The sequence below is a fragment of the Hevea brasiliensis genome, chromosome 15, assembly GCF_030052815.1.
Source record: "Hevea brasiliensis isolate MT/VB/25A 57/8 chromosome 15, ASM3005281v1, whole genome shotgun sequence".
Lineage (NCBI taxonomy): Eukaryota > Viridiplantae > Streptophyta > Magnoliopsida > Malpighiales > Euphorbiaceae > Hevea > Hevea brasiliensis.
Genome location: NC_079507.1, coordinates 64,381,352 through 64,395,425, shown reverse-complemented (window position 1 = coordinate 64,395,425; position 14,074 = coordinate 64,381,352). Strand labels below are relative to the sequence as shown.

The following is a 14,074-nucleotide window of genomic DNA, read 5'->3' as shown; positions in this document are numbered from 1 at the left end:
TTCTTTTCACTCAGTGTTGTGTGGCAAGCTGATATCACCTTTGCTCGTTTGTTTCATTTTTTGGATTTGCAGCTTTCAGCCTCATTGTGGGTCCCTTTCATCGTCCCATGCAAATATATTTGCATGCAAGTTATTCACCAGTACTGTGCTTTATATGTGCACAGATGTAAATGTTGCAAAATTAAATCACCCAAATGAAAGAGAAAAAATTCATTAGATAAATTCGATGAAATCTAATGGCTACTGAATAGTGCATCTCTAAATTAGAACAAAAATCTCAAAGTCGAATCAATTCTTTATTCATTTAGCCCTTTTAGTATTGAGTATTACTTCAATTAAATATATTAAAGGGTATTCAAATTAATTTAAAATTGAAATTGATATATTTTGATTAAAACTTTAAAATAATTAAATTTATATATTTTTTTTAATTTTTTAATATTTAAAATAACATATTATTAAAAAAATAACTTTTAAACTCTCAATCTCAACTCAAGACAGTGCCATAATTAACCTGAAATCTTCGGTTAATTTGGGTTTTCATGTGGAAATAGATTTAAGTCAAATTTCATATAATTAACTAATATGTCTTTACAAAAATCAGGCCATTTGGTTAAAGAGACAAAAACATAAACATTGTTATAATTGTTATCCCTCCTACCACTACACAGCTCAAAATTTTCAGTGTCGTCCAAATTCAACTTTTATTGCTTAGTAAAAAAATGTCATTAGTGTAGTTTATTTTTTTTTTTTTTAATTAAAGTGTAAAGAGTCAATAAGTCTGGAGTTCAATTTTCTCTATTTATTTATTTTAAAATTAATCACTTTTATAATAATAAAAGAAGAAAGCTATTTCTCTACATCAATCCCTTCAACCTTCATTAAATTAAAAAAAAAAATTAACTTATATTATTATTATTATTTTTAAATTTCATCATGAGTATGTATCTTAACTAGCAATGCCATTGGATTTTATGGATTCATTTTTTGTAATGAAGTATTTCTCACCCTTTGCCTTCCAAATTGTGACTGTTAATTTTTTTTTTTACTCTAACGAGTTAATTAAATATAGTCATGGTTACCAAAAGAATAATATGGTCCCGTAGCTCAGTTGGTTAGAGCGTTGGTCTTATGAGCCGAAGGTCGCGGGTTCGAGCCCCGCCGGGACCACCTTTTTTCTTTTTAATTTTTTTTTTTAAAAAAAAAATTTCAGCCACCGCATAATGGCAGAGCACCAGGTGATTGGGTGGGGAGTGGGAAACACCTGATGACGGGCCTTGTTGTAGTTGATTGTTGACCTTCCATAAGATCAAACACCAGCCTCAGTTTAGTTGAGTTGTCAGTTATGGAAGTTTATGGGGCGTGTACATGCCCTCTCTCTGCCTGCCATTCCTTATATTGCACTTCTTCTCGTTATTTTTACTGGTGGTCACCCATCTTCTCAAACCCACCACCACTGTCAACAGCATGTGTCTCTGTTGCTTCTCCTCTGGTATTTTTCTTCTCATCCTCTTTCTCAGATTTGTGTGCCGTTTCTCGTTTTGGTAATTATGTGGGAATTTAATTATGTGTTAATTGCTTAATTTTGTAGTAATTATCAAATTTGCATTGTTGATTTGGGTTATTGTAGAATCAGTATTTAATAATGTAAGAATATTGTTGGTTTGTAATGTTGAATTTTTGTTATCAATGGAGCTAACTGTTCTCATTATGGTGCTACAATTTGATTGATTTAGTGTCTTTTTTTTTTTAAGGGAAATCTTTGCAATGCTAAAACATAATAAATCACAGGGAAGAAAACTAATTAATCTCTGTTACATGATGATTATTTGGTTCAGAGCACCAAAGGTTTAGAAATGAAAGCTTTTAGTTTTCCTGCTATAATAAAGTATCCATTTTTAGCAATGCATCTCTTGCCTTAGTTGTTATCCAATTATTGTGCATATATAGCATGTGCATCATTGTCAAGATTAGTATTGTAGCAGCAAGTTTGGTTTTGTCTTCTCATATTGATGAAGCGTCACTTTGGCAATCGCCACCTGCAGTAGGACATGTGAATAAGCTTCATTTTCCCTCTATTTGAAATCTAGAATTTTACAAGAATTCAATTGACTTTCTTTTTGTCAATTATCATGTTTGGAATAAAAAATAAAATTCTTTTTAACTTAAAAAAATTCATTTCCAAAGAAATTGTATGAGAATTCAGTTGAACTTTTTTCTTGACAAGTCTCACCGTTGCTTGAGCAGCGATTCCAGAAATGGGGAATGAGCGGCTGAGCCTTAGCTATTAGTTGCTTGCATGTTTGTTCATCCAAGCATTTCTATAATTTTGTATTAAACATAAAGAGCATTCTGATCAATGTGGACATTTCCTTGTGGCATGTTTACATTGGTCACTACACTAAACATCAGCATCCCTTATCTATACAAATGGGTCCAGGAGACTGGTTTAGGTCGATAATTTGCCTGAGGAAAGCGAAGGAAGATAGGTCCAAAAATGTGAAGGTATGCTATTCAGAATTTTATTTCTAATTAAGCCATAGCCGTCTAATATTATTGCTTTTTTTTTTAATCTAATTTTGCTGCAGCACCTATTTGAGACAGGTGCACTCGGGTAATGGAAAAACAAATGGGTCCAAGAAAAATTCCAATACTCAGAGAGAGTCAAGTAGTCCTGCTTGTGCCAATGGCAGCCCACAGAGAAGTAACGGTGTTCCTGGAATGTCAGTAGAACACAAAGCTGCTATTCGAATTCAAACTGCTTTTCGAGCATATATGGTATAATTCATCAGTGTGTGCATATGAACATTAAACTAGTATTCTAATGGTATATTTGCGCCATTTGCACCTAATGAATGATTACTTTTTGTTGCATACATGAATAATTGAATGTTAAATTGTGTGTTGAATATATATGTTCCCAGAAATACATAGGACATGCTGACACTTGAGTGGCGAGGTAATATTTGGAATAATATTTGTCATTTTACCCTCAATTGTGGCTAGCATGATCCAAACTATATTGGGATTAAAAAAACATGAATACTATCTCTTGCTTCAGATGTGATACTAAAGTACCAATTGCGTAAGTCAGGTGTTTTAGGATGGTAATTGCTTGCAGACTAATTTGGGTGAAACTCGTGACACTGATTCAGTGTCAGTAAATTCTACATGTTATCAGTCCAGATGAAAGAATCGAGAATTTAAAATTTCAGAACACAAATGCCTGAGTTCAATTAGCTTCTATTTGTGCACAAGTCGATATTGAATGGCTCAATGCATTTTAAAATACTGCAATTCATGTTGAAGATTCATAATGTTGATCTAGGAGGAGGAGGGTCTATGATCCCTGTAATGTTTTGTAGTCCAATTTACATCAAGCTGATTTTAAGTTTTTATATGCATGAGTATATTCTTTTTATTTGTTGTCTCTAGGTTTTGTTAGTGTCTATTTTCCCCATAGAACCCAATATCCATTTCCCTATTTTCATATTACAATTTTGTTCTAATATTACTTTTCTCTTTATGTCAGGTGTTCTGGGACAAAATGTTTCACTAAAATGGCAATAACACTTAAGCACTTGAGAATTAGTAGATTGATATTGTTCTCTTTTATATATGTATGAACGTTGATGTCAAGAACACTTCATTGACTTGTCCTTTTTAAATCATTTACTCTCCTTGTAACACCAGCATTGATTGTCTGCTGTCCCCGAAGCCCCACTATAAGCCTTTTAAATCATTTTTGCATATTATCATTTAAATGACCATTTTATTTTTCCATAATTCAGTCATGGCGGAATTTTATATCATCTGTAAACTGTAATGATCTGGTTGGATCATTTTCAGGCAAAAAGAACAATGCGACGTCTGAAAGGAGCTGTGAGATTTAATGTATTGATTCACGCCAATGATACTCAAAAGCAAGCTTCGAGCACATTGAGCTATATACATGCGTGGAGCAATATACAGGCTCAGATTAGAGCTCGCCGGCACCATATGGTCACAGAAGGCCGGATTAAGCAAAAGAACATAGAAAATCAGCAAAAGCTTGAGGCCAAGCTCCATGAGCTGGAGGTACTAATGACTGTTACCTACCGGGTCTTATAGCTTTCATTGCATAATTTATTAAATAGTACCATGCTGCCAAACTAGGCCAGTCTTTATTATCTCTTTGGAGCCCATTTAGTTGATTAAACATCATCATCGTTTTGTTGATGGCTTGTTACTGTTTTGTAGGCCATATGAAAACAACATTTTTTATAAATTCTCTAGGGCATTAAAGTGGGTGTATATACTTTCTTTCCCTTTTTTTTTTGGCTGAAACCATTTTGCCTACAGGTTTTAAGTTGCTTCAAAACTCGTAAGTTGACTTATTTCATTGATATAGTTAGTCCTATAGATCATATGAACCTCAGAGTTGTAGGAAAATTTGCAGCTGTCATCTAATTGCTTCTGCAGGCTCCTTTAGTTTGTTCATTTTTTTTGAACTGCAAGGTAAAGCTGTGTTTATCAAAAGCAGGCAAGGAAGGAGTCTATACGAGTAATCAATGAGCCTGGCCCATATTGAGTAGACTAGTAGTTGCTGGATTAATCCCCATACAAGTGGGCATGTCCTCTACTGAACTCGAGATGCTTTTATTTCTCTTCGGCAGAAAATTCAATTCTGCTTTGTTGTAATCTGTCTCGCTTGGTATCCATCACTGCCGCCAGCAGAAATCAAATTGGCGGGGTTGCAAAATTGAAATGGAGGATGGTGGCTGCAAGATCAATGCTATTTTAAACTTTTATCATCTCAGCTTGGCAGGTGTTGAACTGATTATTAAAGCACATAAATTGTTAAGCTACACTTGGTAGTGGGGCTAAACTTGATAGGGAGTGTATGAGTATGGATTCTCAATATATATTGTTAAGCTCATTTCGATTAATAAGTTGTTGGGATTAATAGCAAACTAACATGTTATTGGAGCACTAAGTCCAGCAAGGATTCTTGATCTTGAATAGCACACAAGCTTTTAGGACCAAACTACAATAACAAGAATATTTGTTTCTTGCTTTGGAAAGTGAAGGTCTCTCAGATGCATCCTTTGAAAGGCAATGAAAGTGCTTCTGAACTATTATCAGTACATTTTAGGAACCATTGTAATAATTATGGTTTTAACTTGTTTCATAGATGGATTGGTGTAGCGGCTCTGAAACTATGGAAGAAATCCTTTCTAGGGTGCAACAGAGAGAAGAAGCGGCAGTTAAGCGTGAGCGAGCAATGGCATATGCCTTCTCTCATCAGGTCAACAAATTGTGAGAAATATTTGCATCCTTGATTATTGTAACCAACAGTTCCATTGAAGGTAAGTGTTAGTCATTTTGATTTGCAGTGGAGAGCCAATCCTACCCAGTATCTAGGCCAGGCTTATTACAGCATTGGCAAGGAAAATTGGGGTTGGAGCTGGAAAGAGCGTTGGATCGCAGCTCGCCCATGGGAGATTCGGGTTCATTCTCTACCTAACAACCCAAAGAAAGGCCAGAGCATGCAAGTGAGCAAATCAGAGATGAAAATAACACTCTCAACCAAGCCTGCTTTGTCAAATGGAAAGGTCAATACTAAAGCTAAAAAACTGTCCAACATATCTGTTGATAATCAAGCTGCCCAAGAAGCTTATACTACAGCTGTTAGCTCCTCTGGTTCATTGATTCCAAATTGACAGATTATAGCTTAGCAAATTTCTATGAACTCATAGGCTCTTTTAAAATTTTTATTTTTATCCTGTGTTATTCTGGTTTTGGCCGTTTGAGGTTGGTGTGAAATTAGTCTACTGTGTAAAATAAGGCAACAGACCGTTGAACATGCACCTTGATTTGGCTATCATTTACTGTAAATTATCTCAAATACTTTGCAGAATGTTCCTACCTTTTCAAATTTGGAATTGTAATATGGGTTTACTTCAAGTGGTTAGGAGAAGAGGTTTTAATATGAAATAATTATTATATTCTATCAGATTTCATATTGCACCATGAATCAAAACTACTACAGTGCTTTCATATTATGCCAAAAAAAAAAAAAGTAAAGAAATTCGATCACGACAAATCGCTTAATTTGCAGCCTCAACAACTGAACACGCATGGGATCAGAGGGTCAGAAATCGAGGTATGGAGCACCAAACTAGAGCAGGGAAACGTTTTAACTGTCACCTTACCATTTTTGTCCTATCATGAATTACTTATCATCCTAATTCGTGCCCATATAGCTAGGCAAACAACAGCTACATCCCAACAAAATCTTGCATATCCCTGAACCCATTGAACTCTGCATTTTTCTTCAGAATCACTATTTTAAATATCCATTAATTGGCATATTCTTCTCGTGGAAATGATTTCAATATTATCAAGTCAAAACTCGCTAATGAAAAAACAAAGAATTTGACGAGTTGCTGAACTAATGTCCTCTAGTTCCCTAACGATCATGCTAAAATTTTCATAAAATAATTAACCTGTGTATTATATAAACTATGATACTCCTACTGCAGCATTTATCAATCAGGCATAAAGAAGTAGCAGATCAGTACAAAGGCAAATGTCAGCATCCCAATTGAAGCCAAGTATTACACTTTCACATTTGTGTGGTTTTCCCTGGACGAAAAATTCCAGCTAGGCTGGAGAAGGATTTTTATGAGGGACTAAGATTAACAGGGTATAGGGAGGGGGGACCAAAAGACATGTGGCAAAGTAGCACAAATTTGGTGGTATCCATCTGTGTATTCTTCCATAATTGAGCTTTGTTGTGTTCATCCCATTCCCCTCTCATGGTTCCCCCTGCAGAAGTATTCCATTCAGCCCCACTTGATCTACCTGCTGCTAAATTTATCTAGACTTACCTAAGTCACATACCATGACCTTCAGATTCCTTTACCACCTGATCTTAATGCAAATGCAACCTGCGGGCACTTGTTTTTCAAGTCGCATCCTCCACAGTTCTAAAAGATTTTGCATTGCTCGTTGCCATTAGCTACTGACGGCCGCCGATTGAACCAGTAACCTTTTGCTCCCAGCTACTCATCCAAACACACCCTATCGCAAGTATAGGTTCTAAAATTACATCTAAGCTCCATCTCATGAAGGCTCTATAAAAGAATTCAAACTTTACCATTTCCGGTAAAATGTGTTTTCTAACATGGCACTACTGCAGCTTGAAATTTTGTTATAAAAATTGATCAATCTTTCGTCTTGCTTCCCCTTCTATAGTTGAACTCACCCTAGTTCTTTCACATAAAAGCCTAATAAAAGCTATAGCAAAACGGAACAAAATATGGACTAAATGACACTTAAAAACATAAATATCCGCGGAATTATAAATTCAAATCTCCAATTTCTTTTCCAGCTCCCATTCTAATCCATTGCCAACAGCTTCCACTGTAGATAGACAATGACTTCTTGTTCAATGCTCCCAGAAATGTAAGCAATGATAGAGATGTTAAACATCGGTTATTCTTTCAATTCTTTTTGCAGAATTTAGGAAGTAGTTTGAGGCATGAAAAATCAGTAAAGCAACAAACAAAAACAATCACATTTTCAGGAATCCCTCTTTCATCGGCATGAAACAAATAAAAATAAATAATATAAATAGACCATTTCTAAACAGAGGAAAAGACCCAAAACTTTGTTTGATAAAAAAGAAAGCAACAACCAGCTCTAATCAAATTGCTGCAAACTTTCTATATTTGATGATCTGGGTTTGCTTTGTTTTGTGATAAATTTTTTGAAATAATGTCATTATTATGCCTACCAGGTCTCCTCTAATAAGGGAAAAATAGGACTATCTTTCATTAAAGCAAAGCAGTTCTGCTTCTATCAGTTCACTCTAGAAATGGAATGGAAAACAATAAAGCATCCATCACATACACAACACTATTAGCAACATAAACACATACACCCAATCCAACACAGAGATCAAACGTAGTTGAGCTTTGAAAGCCCACTCAAAATTGAACGTGAAACAAACACTAGAACTGAATAATACCATAGAGAGCTAGAACAAACCCAGAATCGAAAAACCTGAAAAATCCACTCAGATCTTTTTCTTCCCATGGTTTTTGCCATTGAACCATTTCAAATGGGCCAAAATATATCCTCCAAACTAGTCTTGAATCCATGTTCCTCGCTGTCTTGTAGCAGACCTGCATGATAAAAATGAACAAAATGGATTGGATGAAAGAACAATCCCGAATTGGATAATGAGATTTTTAGAAAGTATTGAATTTGAGAAGTGGGTTTAAGGGTATGACCTATTAAAGATAAGATTTTTGGGTTTTTCGCTCAATCAATGGCGAGAATCAGAGGAAGCAGAGGACGGCTTGTTGTGGATGCCGTCGTGCTCCTCTTCTTCGCCCTGAATTCGTGCTGGAACGCGGAACCCAGAGAATCCATCAACGGACGCGGCAAATCCTCCGCCTGACATCAAAGATTGTTGCTGATGGATTTGTGGGATTTGATTGTGGTGATGGTGATCGGAAGTGATTCCTGGATCTATCCAAGCACGAACTGAAGGCGTGTTACTGGACTGAAGGGGTCCCCTCTGAGAACAAAACTGGTTTTGGCCGAAAAACGGCTGCAACAGTGGCGGCGACAACACAGTTTGTGACAGTGTTGGGTTGAAGATAAATCCACCACTACCAGTATCGGCTGCACCACCAGCATTCCAGGCCACCATTCGCTGCAATCTGCCGATTTCTGCTGGACGGTGCTGGTGGTGCTCGGACCACCCAGCAGAAGACACATCAAAGCCAAGATGATGGGCAGTTCCAGACAACAAGACTTGCTGTTCATTTTGAGCATGACCATGATGTGGCTGCTGCAAAAGAATTGGCTCTTGAAATGATTGCAGCGACAGCCGCAGATCTTGGCTCTGGCTACTGGTTCTTGACAGCAAATCTGGTGGATAGCTCTGAAACTGTATTGGCGCGGAAGATGTCTCCGCCGATGCAGCCATTGGGAAAAAAGACTTGATTGTATCTGCAATGGCATCCGAGTCTAGTGATGGTGGCAGAAAACTGGAGCTAAGGTTAGGATTTTCTGCTAGACGTTGCTGCTCCTCCATATTTTGAATATCAGTTCCCATTGTTGCTGTTGTTGTAGTTGCTGCTGCTACTGTTCTAGTACAGTCGCTGCCAGAACCGCCAAGAACAGCAAAATTTTCCATGGGAAGGTGATAATCTCTCTCATCATTTGACTGATCCTGTTGGGCGCTCGTTTGAGTGGTGGCGGTGGTGGTTGCAGTAGTAGGATGCCATGCAGGTAGCTCGGCGAGCTCGTCTATGGCAGCCTTGGCTTTCTTGATTAGCCAATCTACGGCCTTGCTGGGACGGTCATAGCCAAGGCGGTCCTGCACGTCGTAGAACTGGATTGCAGTATGTGCTGAAAGCCGGACGCGGCGGTCTCTGGGGCCTTTTGCTGTGCAAACCTTGCTGTGGCGGTCTTTTCTTCCGGTGGAGCGAACAATGTGGCCTCCTTGGACCTCCACTATCTCGCCTCCCGTGTTCCTTGTCCCCAGTCTTGACGATGTAGCTGCTTGGCGGTGACTCTCTCCCATTTTTCTTGCATATTCGATGCTCTGCTCCGGGAAGGTTGAATAAGAAGAAGAAGATGATAAGTAAGATCGTTTCTTTGGTGGGTTAAGAGGGTTTTGTAATTGTTGTAAATCCAATCTTTGATAGAAATGCTGGTTTTGATCTTGTTGGAGAAGAAAGGGTAATTGATGATGGTAGTAATGGTGTTTCTGTGCTTGGTGGTGATCTTGTTCTTGTTGCTCTCTCTCTCCTTCTCCTCCTTCTACATGTCTTGAATTTAGGGTTATGATGTCTTGATGTTGATGATAATGGTGAAGGTGACGATCGTTCCGTTGAGGATCCAGACTCAGGCCCTTGCGCTTTTTATGTTCCAGCTTTTAATGGAGGGCACTTTTCTTTAGTGAGTGGTGGTTGTTTCTTTACTGCTCTGTCTTTGCTTCTGCTTACTAATCTCTTCTTGTTGCTTGTGCAACTGCTGCCACCACTCTGATACCTGCTTCTGCTGCTGCCTCTCCCAAAAGGCCCTGCCATTCAATATTTCCACTTCCATCACACTCAACGCCACCACCCAAAACTGAAAACTAACCCAGAACCCTCCAGCTCTATTTGCAGCCTAACCCATCTCTTTCCTTCTCTCTCTCTCTCTCTCTCTCTCTCTCTCTGTGCCCAGCTTTTGGTAATTGGGCCTCTCTTTATGTACTATGCGCTAATAGAAATGGTTCTATAGGCAATACCCCCTAGACCTAGAAAACCCAGAAACCACTTTACACACCCAATTTCTCAAAGGAGGTCTTCTTGGGAAATCTTTTGCACCTCTTCCATATTTTCTAGAGGGAGGGAGAGGGAAAAAGAAGGTGGTCCGGAAGGAGGGGGAGGGTGGGGATTGTGCAATAGAACAGAACAGTAAATATATAAGGTACTATAGGGAAAGAGGTGAATTCTCTATTCTTTCCTTGACCTACAAGAAGAGCTATGGATGATGGTGCCAGTAATAAGGAAACAGTGTTTGGTCAGAAAAGAGATTAAAGATTTCTGTGATCTCATCACTGCATCTGCTACTTCTGCTTCTGCTGCTGTTCTTCGTACTACCCAAACCCAAAAAAAAAAAAATACCCTCCTCCTTCAATCAAGGGCTAGGCAGCTCTAGGTTTCAACTCTCTCTTTAACCATTTCTTTCACATGGTCAAGTCTTTTCACTTTATCTTTACTATCTCTCTCTCATTCGGTTCTTTTAAGATTTTTACTACTTAGCCAGCAGTTAGAATACTTGGTTATGGTTCCAGGGAGGTAGTCTGTCTCTGGATTGCCTTGATAGATTAGATCCTTTATAGGCCACCACCATCCACAACCACAACGCATGAAAGCGACCCTCCCTTACAGCTCTCTGCCTCTCTCTCGCTTCACTTAAAAGAAACAATACCAACTTTCTTCCCTTCCCTCTATTTCTTTCTCCCAATCCATCGTTTTTCTGGTTTCTTGGATTTTTGTACGTGGCATTGGCATCTTAACGGGTGTCCCTTTTCCCATTTTCTTTTATTTTTCTGAGGCAGTATATATGTATATGATATCAATGTTCTTTAAAACTCAGGCATTCCTGCATATCTGTTATTGAGCTCCCTTCCCTTGCCTCTGTATTTTACTTTAGTATCACATGGCCAAAATGAATGGATCATCTCTTCATGTATATAATCTCACCTCATACTTTATTGACAAAAAAAAGAAAAATCTCACCTCATACGTTTAATCGAATATAGAATTGTATTATAAATAAATTGTTTTAAAAAATAAAGTTTTAGCATTATTTTTAATTTTAAATATAAAATTATTAAATTAATTCATAACACTTTAAATTTTTAAATAATTATTTTATATATAAATATTAATATTTTATTTTATTAAATATTTTGAAAATTTATTTAAAATTTTTTGAATTTTTAAAATCAAGTTTGATTTTTCAAAAATAATAAATTTTGTCGATTTTTAAAAATTAATTTAAAGAACACGTGGTAAAATTAAAATTATATTTGAACTTTAAAAATTTTTCTCAGTTTTTAAAACTTTTTTAAAATTTTTGGGCCTCGTTTTACGTCCAATGACAGAGTAAAAATTCAATTTTAGATATTTTGAATCAAATTGATCGAATAGAATCGGATCAAATAGGACCGATCGAATCAAACCGGTCCACATTCTTTTTCTTCCTCTCTCGTCTTCTCTCTCCTCTCTTCTCCCCTAGCCAGCCGATCGCTACCACTCCCTTCCCTAATCCCTGGTGCGCCACTAGCAGCTTTCCTCGCCGCCGACCAACGCCCAAGCTGGCCGAAAAACTGCCCCAAATCTCCTCCCTTACACAGCGCGACTCTTAATTTTTCCAGCCAAAATTCAGTCGATCTGGCTACCAATTGAATCGGGTCTTGTCCAAAACCTTATCTAAGCCTTGAAAGCTTTCCATAGACTAGATCACAAATTTTTATCGAGCAGTTTGTTCAATTTTAGCCCAGGAAGTTTTAATACATTTTGACTTTTGGGCTAAATTTCTTCCAAACTAAGAACCTCATGGAGATTCCGAGAGTATCGGCATGCTCCACTCAGGGAGAGTTTCGTTGCAATATAAATTTCAAAATTTTCTGACACCAAAATTTCGATGGGTCTCATGGATTTCGCAGTGTTTTCTCAAGCCTTAAATGAGTTTATTTAGTTTTGTAAAAATTTTATTCTAACCCCTAGTATTGTGGATTTCTCGTAGGTATTTTCGTTTCATAGAAATTTAACTGGTGCCCAGATCTGCATTTTTGGGTCTGGCAAATAGGCTACCAGAGTAGTTTCGGAATAGGGTAGAAATCTTAGTCCTCTCTACCATTTCAAACACCCCGGACATGTTCTAAGCATCGAAATCGGCATAAGTAAACCCGAACCATAAGTTTCCTTAATTACTTAGTATCGATTTTAGAATAAAAATTCATAAAATATTCATGGATGATTAGAAAATTATAATTCTTTATGCAATAATCTTATAATCTTGTTAAGGACAGCAGGACAAAATTTTAGAATTTTTAAAGCTCGTTTGAGTGACTTTTGCAGAATATTAGTTTTAGGGGCTAATATATAATTTTTCAATTTTGTGATTATTGCCTGGTTTGGAGGGCCCAGGAATGGTCATATGATATTGGTGAGATATGAATTGAGATGTGTGATTTTAGAAGTGTTATTTAAACTATTTTGCAGTATAGGTAGATCCTAAGTGCAGGGAAAACTCTGTCAGATTTTCAACATAAATTAAAGCATCTTTTATCTCTTTAAAGTTTTATTTTGAATTAGTACTAATAAAATTTATAATATAATTGTTTAAGTGATCAAGGTCAGCCATCTTTCTTCACCCAGCTGCCACAATAGTCTCCGGTGATCAGTGAGTAGATATTATTTTTATTTACAATTTCAATATTATTATATATTCAAGGCATGCTCGTGTATCACATATAAATATTAGACACGCTTTATGTCACATTTTCTTATTTACAAAATTGGTTGTCAATGTCGTCTTAGGGTAATTTGGAGCTGTGTGTATATGACGGCGTGTGTGTGGTGTGGTGTAATAGATATGGGTAGGACGGGTAAATAAGCTTGAGCAAGTCTCGCTTGGGACCCGATCCTTTTTGTGAAAGTTAAGCTGAGTACGGCTTTGAATTGATTTCACTGACCCCCGTATTTGGATTATTAAGCGAAAATCCGTCTCTAGTTGATCTCGCTGGCAGGCATTAGATTAAGAGAACTATATAAGGGATCAACTCCCATATGTATATATATCTGATGTGATATATGGATGTGTGAGTGCTCCAAATTATTCTTTGTATGAGTGTTGTTTGAATTTGACTGAATATGATGATATGTGTTGCATTTCATCCTTATGGATGCATTAGTTATAGATAGTTATAGAAAATGTATTTAAAATCAATATCCTACTCTATGAGTCGAACGCTCACTCATGTTTATCCTATTTTTTCAGGCTACAGAATGAGTTTTTTTTCAGAATAACCTGCTTCTTTCCTCGCAAGTTTATTAGCAGTTGTTTATTTGTACTATTATTTTCTAAAATTATAGTCTGGAACTCCACAAGTATTAGCAGTAGTAATAATTTTATCAGGTATTATGTAAATTTAAGTTTTTGTGTTTTAATAAATGTATTTTTTTTATGATATTTAAAATATTTATAAATGGTGGTATTAGAGTTGAACTGGATTTCTCTAATTTTAGTTTTTGATAATTATTGAGTTGGGTTGAACAGAATAAAAATGTAATATCTTATTTTATTTTATTTACATGATGGGCCTTAGTTTTTGGCCTTGGTCATGAATTTGATAACAATAAGGCTTACTATAAGTCTCGAGAGTTTTATACCAGTCAAAGTCTTAGTGCTGGTTCAGCTCATAAAATCGGGTCGTGATATTAAGTAGAAATATTGAACTGGTGAAGATTCAAATATAAATCTATTATACCTTCGACTAATATTACCATCTATA

General features: G+C 36.7%; 2 protein-coding genes and 1 non-coding gene across 3 annotated transcripts; 2 read left to right on the top strand and 1 right to left on the bottom strand.

The window, feature by feature from the left end:
* Window positions 1-1,096: 1,096 nt before the first annotated feature.
* TRNAI-UAU (transfer RNA isoleucine (anticodon UAU)) lies at window positions 1,097-1,170 on the top strand. Its single transcript has one exon. It is a non-coding gene; the product is annotated as a tRNA-Ile (tRNA).
* Window positions 1,171-1,221: 51 nt separating this feature from the next.
* On the top strand, window positions 1,222-5,917 carry LOC110644168 (protein IQ-DOMAIN 10). The gene is given in 7 exon segments (XM_058135981.1): window positions 1,222-1,454; window positions 1,457-1,492; window positions 2,441-2,505; window positions 2,605-2,778; window positions 3,850-4,077; window positions 5,174-5,287; window positions 5,376-5,917. Coding segments are annotated over 7 exon segments (1,053 nt in total). The 5' UTR covers window positions 1,222-1,345; the 3' UTR covers window positions 5,703-5,917.
* Window positions 5,918-7,794: 1,877 nt separating this feature from the next.
* LOC110644181 (transcription factor TCP4) lies at window positions 7,795-10,962 on the bottom strand. The gene is made up of 2 exons (XM_058135980.1): window positions 8,280-10,962; window positions 7,795-8,171 (listed from the first exon to the last, which is right to left on the bottom strand). The coding sequence occupies exon 1, from the start codon at window positions 9,581-9,583 to the stop codon at window positions 8,315-8,317; it is 1,269 nt and encodes a 422-aa protein (XP_057991963.1). The 5' UTR covers window positions 9,584-10,962; the 3' UTR covers window positions 7,795-8,171; window positions 8,280-8,314.
* Between the last annotated feature and the right edge of the window lie 3,112 nt (window positions 10,963-14,074).